General features: G+C 34.4%; 1 protein-coding gene across 1 annotated transcript in view; it reads left to right on the forward strand.

Moving 5' to 3' along the window:
• The window catches only part of LOC124645747, a 34,636-nt gene extending 26,675 nt beyond the window's left edge, over positions 1 to 7,961 (forward strand). Inside the window, exon 4 of the mRNA XM_047185623.1 lies at positions 7,853 to 7,961. Within this exon, the coding sequence (XP_047041579.1) occupies positions 7,853 to 7,943 (91 nt within the window). The 3' untranslated portion in view covers positions 7,944 to 7,961. The remainder of the gene's footprint in view (positions 1 to 7,852) is intronic.
• The last annotated feature ends 6,152 nt before the right edge of the window (positions 7,962 to 14,113 follow it).

A 14,113-nucleotide genomic window follows, 5' to 3' on the forward strand; every position in this document is an offset into this window, starting at 1 on the left:
TATGTTTTGCTTTCAAACCTTCAAAATACGTTCTTATATCAAAGATATAAGGTTGTAGTTTCTGTGATATGTAAATTTTATGATTTAGTTGCGGCTCATCTAAGATTGACTGAATAGTTAGCACTCTCGTCTCTAAGATCTTTTTAGTTACCGATGTTTGAATTATAATTTTGTTCATTTTCTGGAGTAGGTATAATGAATATCTCAATTCGATAGTAATTTGTTATAGAGTGTTTATTTATTTATTTATTTACTTATTGGAAAACCAACGGCTATACAAAACAATGTTGTAGACATATATGAAGAAACAGAAAGTCAATTATAGGTTCTCACGGATAATAATGGAATAACACGCTTAAAGCTAGGTAATCAGCTGGTCTATGAGGTATTAAAATTATAGTTACATACTACAAAGTTAAATTTTGAAAAAATCGTGATTTAGTTGCCTACGAACCACAGCACTCTTGGTATTGAATGGGTCAAAAGAGTACTCTTTACACAATTTGTTAAAATCCTTGCTCGCTCGCAACATATATGTATTCTGCCTATAGTTCGAAGATGACAATGGGACTGATGTAGGTGGGTTAAACCGAACAGATTTTTGAGGAACAGAGAAATTAAGTTTTTGCAATCAATTAGGGCAGTCAATTTCATTTGACAGCAGTTTGAGTAGAAATGAACAGTCGGCTAAACGGCGTCGGTTTACAAGTTGCATGTTTTTACGTTATCTTCTTAAAATAACACCAATATCTGCAAGAGTGAGATTAAGTTAGATATTACTGTTTAGTGGTTAATGTCTATAACTACCGTTAAAACAAACCGTGTCATTGCTACCAATAAAATATATTGATGTTAAACACCTCTCTCTTAGATTTCTATACCAACGGAAGATCGTTTACTGCTGTTATTTGAAATTGGATCGATTACAATACCAACACTAGACAGCCAAGATTCGATATCGATAAACGAGGAAATAAAAGACTGAAGCGTGACTAATACCTTTATTTATAGAACATATCTATTACTTCCTCTGTAAGTAGGTACACAATAAATTCTGGGTATTTCGGCTGCCTCAATTTGGACTCTAGAATATTTTTTTTGCTTGTATCCTTGTGTATTGGTTGCGATTTGTATCGGTGTCACGAAGTAGATATTTTCCACTGCAATACTAATTACATGAGGAATATAAGTTTATGAACTCGGAAACCCTTTAGAAGTGGTCATAGAAGTCATGAATGGATTGAAAGGCAAGGATGCTTGAATTATAATTGTAGGACCATGATCGTTTCAACCTTGCTCTTGCATGGCAACCTGTCTGCTTTGGTTAATGACTTATGCAAATAGTCATAAGTGACGGTGACGGCTTGTTGTCAGATGAGCCATTTATTTGTTTGTCTTCTAAAATCTGCCTGCACTACAATCTATGTATAACTCGAAGGTTAGATTTAACAGCGGCTTGAGAAAATCCCTGCTAATATTATACTAAATACGAAAGTAACTTTGTCTGTCTGTTACGCTTTCACGTCTAAACCACTAAAACTTATTTTAATAAAATTTGGTACAGAGATAGAGTTGACCTTGAGAAAGAACATAGGATAGTTTTTATACCGGACTTTTGAAGAATTCTCTTGGAAACACGATATAACCGAACTCTTCGCGGAAAGCCGCGGGCGGAAGCTAGTATTCCATAAAGTTAATCATTCAAGTTAATATCAGACACAATATAATTATTTTCATCCAATTATGAGATTGTATTTGCCATAAATCTAATAATATCCCAAGAGTATTGGTTTCACGTTTAGTGAAAAGTTGTGGGAATTACAAACAATGGGGAGAGCTCATACACCCTGTATGATCGAGAAACCGTGGGATATCATGTCATAAGAGAACATTATGTCAATGATATTAAGGATTTAATGACTGTTGAAGTTCATAGAATATTTTTAATAGCATAAAAAATCTGTCACATAAACAAACGATGAAGCTTTTATACCAATTATGGGAGAAAAGTAAGTACAATTGGCAATCTCAAGATAATTTTATATTCATTAGAAAAATGTGGCTGGGTTGAATTGATCTTCTGAACAAATATTCTATGCTTGCTTGCCTAGTAGTATGTAATAGTCTCCTTTCATCTACAATTTTTTTATTCTTATCTTGCATGCCAACAGCAAAAATTCCGTAATTCTTATTCCCCTCGTCATATCGATTGTTTAAACACGATCAATCGGTACACGTGATGATATTCGGTAATGTCGTATTATTATGTAAATCGATGTCGGCCGCGCCGCTACTGGTTCCAACGATTTGCATCACTAGGTGACACGGTACTCGTAATTGCTCGGTTGTTCGACAAAAAAGAATTTATGTAATTGGCCTCTTTGGTAAAACCAGCATGGTGTAGCTGGCTGATAATGTTTTTGTGGCCACAATCATTGTTTTAAGAGTGATCTTCTTTTGTGTTTCAAGAGCTATATTTAGTTTTTCTACTTACTGCTCAGTTGTTTGCTTGTCACTTGTCATCCTGTTTGCAGCTGTATGTGAATCATGGTTACGATCACAGTTATTTTGAACATTGATAGGTATCTTGTGATAATAAATGTTGTATAAGTAGCATACATTTTTATGCATCTGACATCCCTAAAAACAAAAGGATGAGTTGCCTGGTTAACGACCTCTAAGCGTTAAGTGTTCAAAACAAAACATAATAAATATTCATAACTGTGTGAACCCTCGTGCGTTTAGTTAATCCAAAATTAATTATCAGCCGTAATTACATTTATAAATAAGAATAACTTAGTGAATGAACTTTTGATGGAATTTGATGATGATAGCGTGGGAGATGAAGAATGACGGTAAGTAAGTGCTACGTCATCTAAAGTAATACTCGGCTAATGAAATAACATATTCGTCATTCGATCACTAACAATGCTTGCCATTAAAACTGATCGAAGAAAGAAAAGAATATCAGATGATGCAGTTCATAAAACAAATGATCTCATATTGCCATTAATAGAATCTGTCGTAGCCGATACGGTACAAATGTTTTTACTATGAAAAAATGTGTTTTCCTACTCCGTCATCTTTGTGAATATGTTTTGAGTTCGTTGTGACTCAAGTAGTGTTTATCGTAGGCCGCATAATCGCAAAAGCTTCAGCATCTTGGATTTATAAGTTAAAGGAAACTTTCTCATGTCCATTACGAGTGTTGATGTTTCCTGATTATTTATCTCTAATGCTTGCTGATGCACGTTTTTGATCAAAACAGCGGAAATCTTCAGTACTGAAATCTTTGATAATTAATTCTACGAGTAGTATTATGGAATTTCGCTTGTATTCTTAGTATTTATTTTAATTTTTGTCATATTCCTCACTTAGATTGAGTAGTCGCACTATTATGCCTTGAGTGTGGTTTGATCTATTTAAGTCACCTTTCAGTTCACATAGAGAGAAAATAAACATATAGAGACCTAATATATATTTTTTAATTACAATAATAAACATAAACTAATGACCATTAAGGCGCATACACACAACCTTACTTCCTACATAAGACTCCTAAACCGTAAGATAGTCAACCGTGAACCTAAGTCGTGTGAACGAACTCATTTAGGAGTCAAAATGCTCTCTCAATCGCGTTCGCGCGCTCGTTCGTCTATGGACGTGACTGCCAGGGCCGGACTCGGGCGCATGGGGTGCCGGATGCACGCTAAATGATGACGTTGCAGTCGTACTTAATGTCCCCCGACGGTGGAAAGGACAGGCTCGTATAAAACCGTGCATAGAAAATCGATATGCAAGTTAAAACGATAAGCCTTGGATCGGAGAGGCGTTAAAGTATCTGTATTGAACTTAATGAATATTTTAACGAGAGAAAATTGATTTGCATATTTATAGGATCGTCTTTCCAGATCAAGCTATACATATTAATTTCTTCAGGTATTAATGTTGAATATGGTAAAAAAAATCATGACATTAAAGATTGCAAATTAAATCATGTGATGAAAAAAAGCTGTCATCTGATTTTAATGTATTCAAGAAAAAAATAACGCAACTGAAACCGTTAATCCAGCCAAGTCGGCATCACTAACTGTATACATTTTCACGAAACTAGATTAATTCGCATAAAGCAGATACAATAAACAGTTAAGCATATTCCGTTGCAAACTGTACTTTCTGCCAACACATGATTTAAGCTAAACGTGCATAAGATTGATGTGAGTGATGCACTTGTTACCAATTCAAATACGGCCCTGTGTATGCGGTCCTTGCGTGCTAGACGTAGTATTTCTCGCCTCGCGTCGTATATCCGCGTCGGACACCAATCGTACATCAGCCAAGCCTAAGCTGTGAGGACGAGACTTGGCACGCACTCTTGACCCCGCCAAGCCCATAAACTTGACCACAGACAAATGACGACCATTTATCAAACTCTTTTGACGACTTTATGAAAGAAGCTCTGATTAATTCGTAATAAATTGACAGCGGCTGCTGTTGTCGTCCGCTGTCAAGCTTATTATTCAAAAGCTGTTTAATGCCTCGTTTGAATAAATGAAGCGTTAATAATTTCACATTTTCAAGTTAAATGAAGTCTATAAAGATTTTGTCGCATGCGCGGATGTTGTAGGTTTTTTTTGTTTTATTGTTCTCGAGTTTTCATTTGGCAGATTGGGAAACTACCAGATCTTTAATTGGTGATATTGCGACAAATAAATGATTGCAAATAAAAACGTTAACGGGTTATATCTTGGACAGATTGTTAAAGTGATAATTCCTTACCACCGAGCCTGTGATTACGAATTTATTATTTTTGCCTTGATTTTTATTAATTTGAAAGTTTCTAATTATAACTTTAAAATCCCTGTCTAGGTTACAACATGACTACAAATATTTTATTGCGTTTGAGTAAGATTTTGTTTCAAGTGACGTTAATCTCAATGGAGAGTCCTGCGGCCATACTCCACAATGCTAAATTCAAATATCAAAATTGGAAACGGCGAACGTTCTAATCATTCATCGTTTTGGTACGATTCCCATAGAGTTGCAACACCGTCCATAAAATATAGACCGCCTCCGAGCAACTTCGTGACCGCATTCACACGCTGCGGGAAGATTACCTCCAAGTAGTTTCAAGACTTTCGACCGAGGTGATTGATTGTAAGAATACGAGACCAACTACAAATGGACGGATTATACTTTTGTCTTTCGAACGCGTTTTGTCTGTGCAGACAGATTAAAAAATTGAATTCATTTTTATTATTTTGAAAATACAATCTATTGTTCGTCATTTGAATTTTGAAATGTATTTGTAAACTAAAGACGTAGCATTTAAAAAGGTTTTGTTATCATCACTGAAATGGTTACTCCAATTATCGCAGTAAAATGTAAATCATTTAAATTAAAAAAAGGTGTTTATCTACGCATAACCGTAATTTATTGTGATTGTTTCAAATTTTCTCAACATTATATTGTTTCTAAACGTGTTGCATGCGGTATAATTGAGGTTTCATGTATGTAGGTTTTTATTCGCCACCTTCATACGAGGGATTATGTTTTTTGTTACATTGTCATGTATGGGCGTTGGGTTTGATTTTTAAATAAAGGATATCATATCAATGAACTTTGCTGACTTTTAGTATCTACACTTAAAATTTGAAAGAAGTCGTTGGCCCATGTTATTTAACTTCTTCTATTTATGTTCAAATTATAATTGGTCCTATCTTCTTATTTCTTCAGAACTGCAAATATTCAATCAACTCAAAAGCAGCTTTTACTAAAAAGCATGTGTAAAATAAATAACCTATCAAAGGCTTCATTAATTTACAATTTACACAACATTGACAGACAGCCATAATTTGCCGAAAAAATACACACGTCCAATATCAATCGTCAAGTGATTGATTGCAGAAAAATTACGTAAAAATTTCTTCGAGGTTCGTTATCAAGATGGCGGACCCAATCAAGATACTTCCAATTTGTGACATTAAACTCGAATCAATGTTTTATCGCCTGCAGTAGATGTTTGATTAATAAAATTAATTGGCATATGACTTTACCGTAAGCTATTTAAGCGAACGTTCTGATCTGAGATTGCGAAAACAAGATAGTCTGATGTTTGTCTTGCTTTGCGTCCTGTTGCGAGATCAGTTTTATTGCCAGCTGTATTTATTTAGAAAGATTTTATAATAAATAATCTTCAGGAATTATGAAAACTGGTTTTTTCTCGTAGGTACACACACCATACATTTTAATCCCTTAACCATCACTATAACTTATCCGATATATTTAGGAAACATCGAATCAACAATTTGTCTCGATTATGAACCCAAGCTATAACTCACTGCCGCCTGTCACAAACATTAATTTGACGTCAGCTTAAATAAAGAACACATTCGATTCCATAATTAAAACAGCATAAAGACTACGTTGACAAATTAATCTTGGAACCCAAGAGAATCGTGTTAACTTTTTATCTCAGAATATTTAACCAACCGGAACTGCCATGAACACAATGCCAACTTCTATGTGAAAAAGTCTGCCAATTTAAGCGTGGGGGTTAGGGCAACGCAACTAAATAGTGATAGGTCAGCGTTCAGGTGTTTTAGATGAGCTCTTTACACACACAGACGCAAAAATGACCAACATAAACTTAAACTTGACACACAAATAGTAAATACGAGTAGGAGCGGAGTTCTTGTAGGTTTGGCGAATATGAAAGCACAGCAATGGCGTCTCCAGTTGTTTAATATATCTAAGCTCCTTATCCATTAGTAGTTAATCCATGCATTAAACATGGCGGGTCCACACATCGGATGAGTTCACGACCTTGTTTTGCATTAGAGGTAGCAATAGTGCGTGACTTGACCAGCACTGTTGACAGGTGCTGCCAGCGCGGAGTAATGAGCCTGTGTGCACAACACTCGGAATTCATTTGAGAACTTAATCTGATGACGATGTAGGTTTTATATCGTTGCTTTTTTTATATGAAAAGCGAAATAACTTCAACTTAGGGCCGATTTTTAAATCGCCATATAACTTGGAAAATCGCCCATCAATTAGTTATAAATCTTTGATGCTCTATTTTTATATATATTACAGTAACTTAAATGAAAACCCTACTGTTTATTTAAATATTCACAGTCGCATTTATTTTATAGGTACTGACACTTGTCATAAACCCAATCGTTTAGTCACTGGATAAACAAGAATTACGGGATAACAGCGGCATTTAAACTAAGTGCGTTTATAATGGAGAAAAATCGATAAACACACTGCATGTAAACGTATGCAGTCAAAGAGATATTACATTTATGATGACTGCTTTCATTTTCACCGGCAATTGCAAACGCAAAACTCGACAGATATCGGAGAAAATCTACTAATTTCGTTCAGTGAAAGTTGATCGAATCCAATCGTTTCGTACGTCGGAAAATTTCAAATTGTGCACGTGATTCTCAAACGCCGATTCGATATGATCGATGTGGAATCGAATTGGAATGAAAATGAATCAAATGGAATCTGTTAGAGATGGGAATACAAAGTGTCGAGTTATCGATGTTTGTAGTGTTAAGCCGGGTCTTGCAAATTAGATGACAGTGACATTTGCGCCTCAGTTTGAGATTGTAGCTTGATGAAATGCTGTTACGTACTCAAATAAGAACATACTTTTTATTATATTTATTATAAGAATATACAAAGAATTTCTTAACACTTTTCTCCTCCTACAAGTTTGTAACTAAGCTAACAATGCCTGCTTTAATTGATTGTGTTATTATATTTTAATAAGGGATTGTTTTGTGTTTGCTGTTTTCATGTCAAATGAATTCTAACCATCTCTCTTCTTTTGTTACAGAATTTGGATACGGGTAAAAGGATTGGACTATTTCACTAATATTTTGGTAAGTTCCATCTTAAAATTAACAATAACGCTAAAATTGTATTAACTATCACCAATCACATCGTATTGTCAAATGTCACTTGAAACGTCAAACTTTCTTTCAAATAGGGACGTACCAAGTAGCGAAGCGATGCACTTAAACACTGAAACGAGTAAAATAACTGTATATCACCTGCAATAGTGTCGTCACTCAGTCGAGTTCACGACCCGAGCATTTTTATGTGCCCGCGGACCTAATCGTGCGCACGTGGGAATGAGCGGCGCACTAATGTTGCCATATTCCAGGAAACTATTGTACCTATTTACTTTTATTCAAGTAAGGAGTATTATTTCACACGGATGCGATTGAGGTTTTGTCTTCCGTAGTTTTTATTTTGCTGTGTTCTGTAATTCTATCTGAATCTATATCAAAGATAGAACACGTGTCGAAGGTTTTTACGTAAATGAGTGTAATGAAAACTGGTGGGCAGCCAATATATGATTGCCAATTGAATATTTAATTGCAATTATGATATGTACATTGTTAAAATGATTTTAAGCGCCTAATGACAGTTATTTAATTAATAAAAAACTGCTTATGTACAAGTACCTAGTACCTATCTAACCTTTTCATAAATACTTACATGTTACGGTTATCGAAGGCACTAAGTAATAGCTATTAAAATATATGTTTACTTAACGCTATCGTAAACATAAATAAAATTAATTAATTAAATTGTACATTCATTGATTTGCTAAGCATAGGTTTCATTGCTTTTTTATTGTCATGCTGCTAGAGGGAATCACATTCTTATAATTAGTACATCCAGGCATAAAAAAACATGCATTATAAGTTATAGCCATCCGTCAATTCCAATTTCAAATCATAATGACAGCTATCTCGATGTTGCCATAAGCGCATAAATAACAAGATTTACCGTTTGCAATAAAGGTCGGGTCAATCAAATAAAAAAATCGTGGGCACACCAATTACTGCGCCCACGCGTAAATTTTGTAATTTCGTTGATTATCAATATAATCATATGGCCGTGTGAATATTTGGGATGATGACAGCATTATGTGAATTTTAAAGTACAAAGCAGGCATACTTAGTTTCACAATTTAAAAGGGATTATCTACATACAAAATAAATGACAGGTTTCTATGACAAAACTGCTTTCTAAAGAGTGTGGTAGAGACCTATCATTTACTAAATATTTATTCTAAGCCATTGATTGTATTAACACCAACACATAATTTTAACTTACTTATTAATACCTTAATAATTATACTAAGTATTTTTAAAGCGAACAGGTACTCTTTGACTCTTGGGTTTATTACTAAAATATATGAAGGAATGTCAATGCACTTAAAATAATTGAACGCTAATTTATTATGTTTATTTAGCTTGTTATACATATTATACTCCTTATGGTCCTAGCAACAATGCTTTCAGTAAACATGCAACAGTTTCGAGACTAACAAGGCAGTTATAATTTGATTTAGTGCCGAAAAGGCTGACAGCTACAAAGTGACAGTTTTACCTGGGAATCAATATATTGGAATTCTAGTAAATGGTGTGATTGACACAATAAGAAACTTTATAAATTAGGTAGTGAGAAAATCTTTTTTATCATGTTCACATTCCAATTTTGTATTCATGTTCGAATACTGGCTACTTTTTCTTTTGTTTTCAATGACAATATCTTCTAATTTTAATTAAAATAAAGAAAAAGAAATTAAATTCACCACAGAACGTTCAACAATTAAGAAATGTATTCGCTAAAATCTTTCCCGCCTAACAGTACTATGTTTTTTTTTTGCGATAGTGATGTTACCCAACAGGTATATCGAGTGGATATCGATAATGGATACCGGCCGGTCGTTCGAAATTGGTTGTTCCGTTTGGAAACGAGTCGTCCTGTTGCACCGGTATACGGTCGGTTTGTCGGCCTGTCTCCAAGTTCATGGTTTCCGGAGCTGGCTTTCGTTCAGGCACGCCTTGGATTTAAATTATTATTGCATCCTATGTAGGTAGGTTAATCGGTTTGGCACATGGCAATTTTTTGTTGGTAGTGACTTGCAATTAGATAAAAAAATAAATTAATATAATTAATGTAATTTTCCATTTAAAGAGAGAGAGATCGGATTCTAACGATAATTAAATTCATGAATATGTATTTACTACTGAATGTAGAGAAATTAAGTTGCAATCGGTTAAAGCTGCAGTCGTAAATATAATATTAGCACAATAGTACACGAGAAACGAGAAAGTGTAGAAAAATAAATGTAACCAATTAATTTATAACATAATTCTAAAATCATGCCGGATGATTTTGCACATCACTTTTAAGCTAATTGATTCCATTTTCAAAAAGACGAGAGCAACGATATCACTCGAAACTTTTTTTTTACTAATTACAGTTTAAAATAAAATGTGAATGAGGTAGGTACATTAATGCTCTGTAGATAATCAGTAATGTGTCTGTTAGCGGTTATTCTCACGCCTCGCTGTCAGGGCCATAATCATTAGGTACCTTCGTGCATTCGGCTGCGTATTCCCAAAACGCTAATGTTTCAGTTCATTAGAGTTTACATTACGCGTGAAGTGCGTTAGTTTTATTTCGCCATTGCAATTTGGTATTTTGCGTGTGATACAAAAATGGGGGTTCGGTTTTTGAATTTGCTTTTATTTTTTAGTTACACTGGAGTCTTATCATCGATAGCCATTTTAAAATTCGAATTTTAATGGCAATGTCAACTCAATTTTAACTCTATAAGGAATTAAAAAAAAATGTAACGCATTTTTTTTTATTTCGGGATTTGAAACCATCGTTACCTAGGTAATTTTCAGTTACTATGAAAGTGTCTAGCCCAAACTCTTCTTAGAGTTTTATAAACGCCGATAACAGGCACAATAAATGACTTATAAATTTCGAAAACTTATTCAATCTAAGAGTGGGATGATGAAAATAATCATCCAGTGTCACCTCTAGTTTATCAAAGTCGTGTAGGCTGTGACAAACGCCTACACACACATGTAGATACTCATATAATATATTATTATGTATGTATATCTCACGGTTTAGCTGTCAAACTGTCTACGGACAATTATCTGGTTATGTCTCGTTGATGTACGTACTTATATTGACGCACCATGCACCTTTGACCTCGTGAAGTGACGCAGCGAGTTTTCTCAGCGGCCATATTGTTTTTAATATTTCTCCGAAACTTCGAGTCATTGAAGAGACAGATGGTTAATTAAAAGAGCGAAAAAAAAAAAACTTTTGATAAATTTAAGCTGTTGTAAGAAAATGCACAGTTCCTGAAACATATAAAATGTTGACATACTTTTTGCAGAATTAAAGTCCACAGATAATTCGCAAGGAACAACTAATGGGTTTTTCTTCTTAGGAAAGTTATGAACCAGACATTAATAAAGAATATTGATAGGTAACGCGGTGTCCTGCGTGAGCGACGAACGCGACGCGACGCGACGCAACACGACGCGACGTAATGCGACGCGATGCTATACGCGACAGATGTCCTACGTGATTTTGGTCATTACTTCTCAAATCATGGAGAAGTTGTGTTACAATTTTGCTTGAAAGTTCATATTTAAAGTACAGACAGCAACAATCTTCCAACTTGTTTGTACTAATAAACGATTTCTTTAATATTTATGTTTTTTTTGTCCCACAACAATCAACGCTTCTGAATAGTTCGCGGTGTCGCGTCTGGTCGCCCTCAAAACAAGTACGCGTTACGTCGCGTCTCGCCGCAGACTGTCACATAGGCCGCATGTAGGGAATTCCTTTGAGTTGATCGCGTTCGTCGCGTTCGCAGCGTCGCGTCGCGTCGCGTTCGTCGCTCACGCAGGACACCGCGTAAGAGAGCACGGCGATTTAATGTTATGCATAGCACTATATATTGCTTTTTATGCTAATTAATAGTAAAAATAAGCAATCCAAATATTTAAAACATATAATCTAACATCACTAAATCATTTGCGAAGTCAAAATTAATAAAGACAAGTGTTCAATTAATAAGTATTTTTAGACTAGTTTTTTTGCTTCTGCCACAAATATGACATATCAATCAGTATATTAACCTACGGCTAATTGGATATATATAAAATAAATAAAATATTTATTTGAATATATCTTTTGACTTAATTAAGTTCAGGCACGTGTTCAAACAAAATAATAATTGTGTTCAATTAATTAAGTTCGAAGTTAAACCTCATTTCGATTAAGACTACTAACTTAGCATATTTTTAGCATAGCAGGTTTTGTATTGCCAATAATTAACATTAAAAGTGTTTCCATTAATTTTAACGTTAAAAAAACTTGTAATACCTACTTATAAATAGATGGAATAAATTAATTTTATTAATGGGGGAGAACATTTTAAACGGGTGACATAATAACTCTTGCGCAGTTATCTATTCAATTACATTGATTAGTAATTATTTATTGGCACTAACATGAACGATTTATGAAAACTGATCGACAAGTTTACGAGGCGCCTCTTGAACCGGTCGCTAGAAACGACATTTTCTCTAAAGGGTTCCGTTGATTCAGAAATAATCTTTATTATTTTTTTAATTGTAAAAAATCTTAATCTTAATAATATATATTTGGGTTCAGTATCTATAATAAATCAGTACCTAATTCTTAAAAACCAGTCATTCTTAAAAAAATATTCAGTCAACAGTTTTGTATTTTCTACCATTTTATTATACTATCTATGGACAATGTAGGTAGGTCAATGTAAATAAAAGCAATTACTATTATCAACGTTTGAAATGAAATATGGGTAGACTTTTTTGAAAAACCACATTGTAATAAAGTTGTGAGTAACCTGCATAAGGTGTGTTTTACTTAAAACCTTTTTTTCGCTTGAAACTTATTTCGAGACTTAACACAAAGTTCTAGAAATAGATATTACGTCAGTTAGTTACAAATGTTTTGAGTTCATTATCGTTACTGCAATATACGGGCCGTTTAAAATTCGTATGTTTTTAGCAACACTTTGCTTATTTTAAGATTCTGATTATTGCCAAATGTAAATAGGCTCTTCCATGTTTGTCAAATAGAAATAGTATTTATCATTTTAATAGTACTTACAGACTTTTACCTATTATCTACCTGGCCTAGCTTCCAGTTTACCCGACTGCCTATCTGACCTCTTCAACCCAGTTACTCTAGCAACCCGGGCTTCTGCCTACTACCCGTAACGACTGCCAAAGATGTTCAAATGGCAGCCCGGACCTGCAGTTTATCTTACTTTCCGAAACATGGAGAAACTTGCCATGACAAGATGGTCCACAGTGCAAGGAATGACCGCGCCAAGCGTCGCTTAACTTAATGATCAATCGATAAGTGCGGCAGTAATAGTTTAGAAGCTTGTAGAAATCAAATATATTATACCAAACGTAAAGATGAAAGAAAATGTTTCCCCATCTAACAAGTTATTTATTCTGATATAAATAAAATATGTAGGTTTATGTTAATATTTGTATCATAAAATAGCTATATTTCCAGTCGGTTGTTTTGTAACAAATGTGTTGGAATGTCGTCAAATTATTGACGCGTGGCGGACGACCTCATAAAAGCTAATTTCTGAAAACTGGTTGCGCATTTTAAGCAAATTAACTGGAAATATTTTATTTTTGTCTATAAAAAATGACGCCGCATAATATCCTTTGGACAGGTTTTTTTTGTAAACAGCTTGATAAATGAGAGAGGTGTTTTAGACACTGTTTAGGTATTCAATAATTTAGACAAACATTAAAAAATTAAGTATTTTTACATGACTGCCTGTAAATGGGATACTAAATAAAATCACGCAATTGAATCAACATAATTTACTTTAGGTAACCTAATTAGTAACACGTGCTGATTATTATTTTCAAGTTTTTACAAACATAAATTTTAAATAAAATATATTTTTTTTCAATATGGCTCCCGTTTGTCATAAAACGCGAAGGAACCCCAATTGGACTCGTTTCGCGTCCGCTCGGGAGAGCAACCCGTTTAACCTGTCGCCTCACGTCAAACTGCTGAGTAATAACCCAAGACGCCACTGACAATATCATTTGTATTTAATACTTATACCGGCCTTTTACTGTCAGCCTGCAAAGTGTGGGCCACTTCTCATGTTCAGAAGTGGGGTTGATATGATGTTATTGTTTTGTGGGTTTATTCAGGGTTGAAAATTTTCTTAGGAATGGTA

Source organism: Helicoverpa zea, chromosome 3, assembly GCF_022581195.2.
Source record: "Helicoverpa zea isolate HzStark_Cry1AcR chromosome 3, ilHelZeax1.1, whole genome shotgun sequence".
In the NCBI taxonomy this organism is placed as follows: domain Eukaryota; kingdom Metazoa; phylum Arthropoda; class Insecta; order Lepidoptera; family Noctuidae; genus Helicoverpa; species Helicoverpa zea.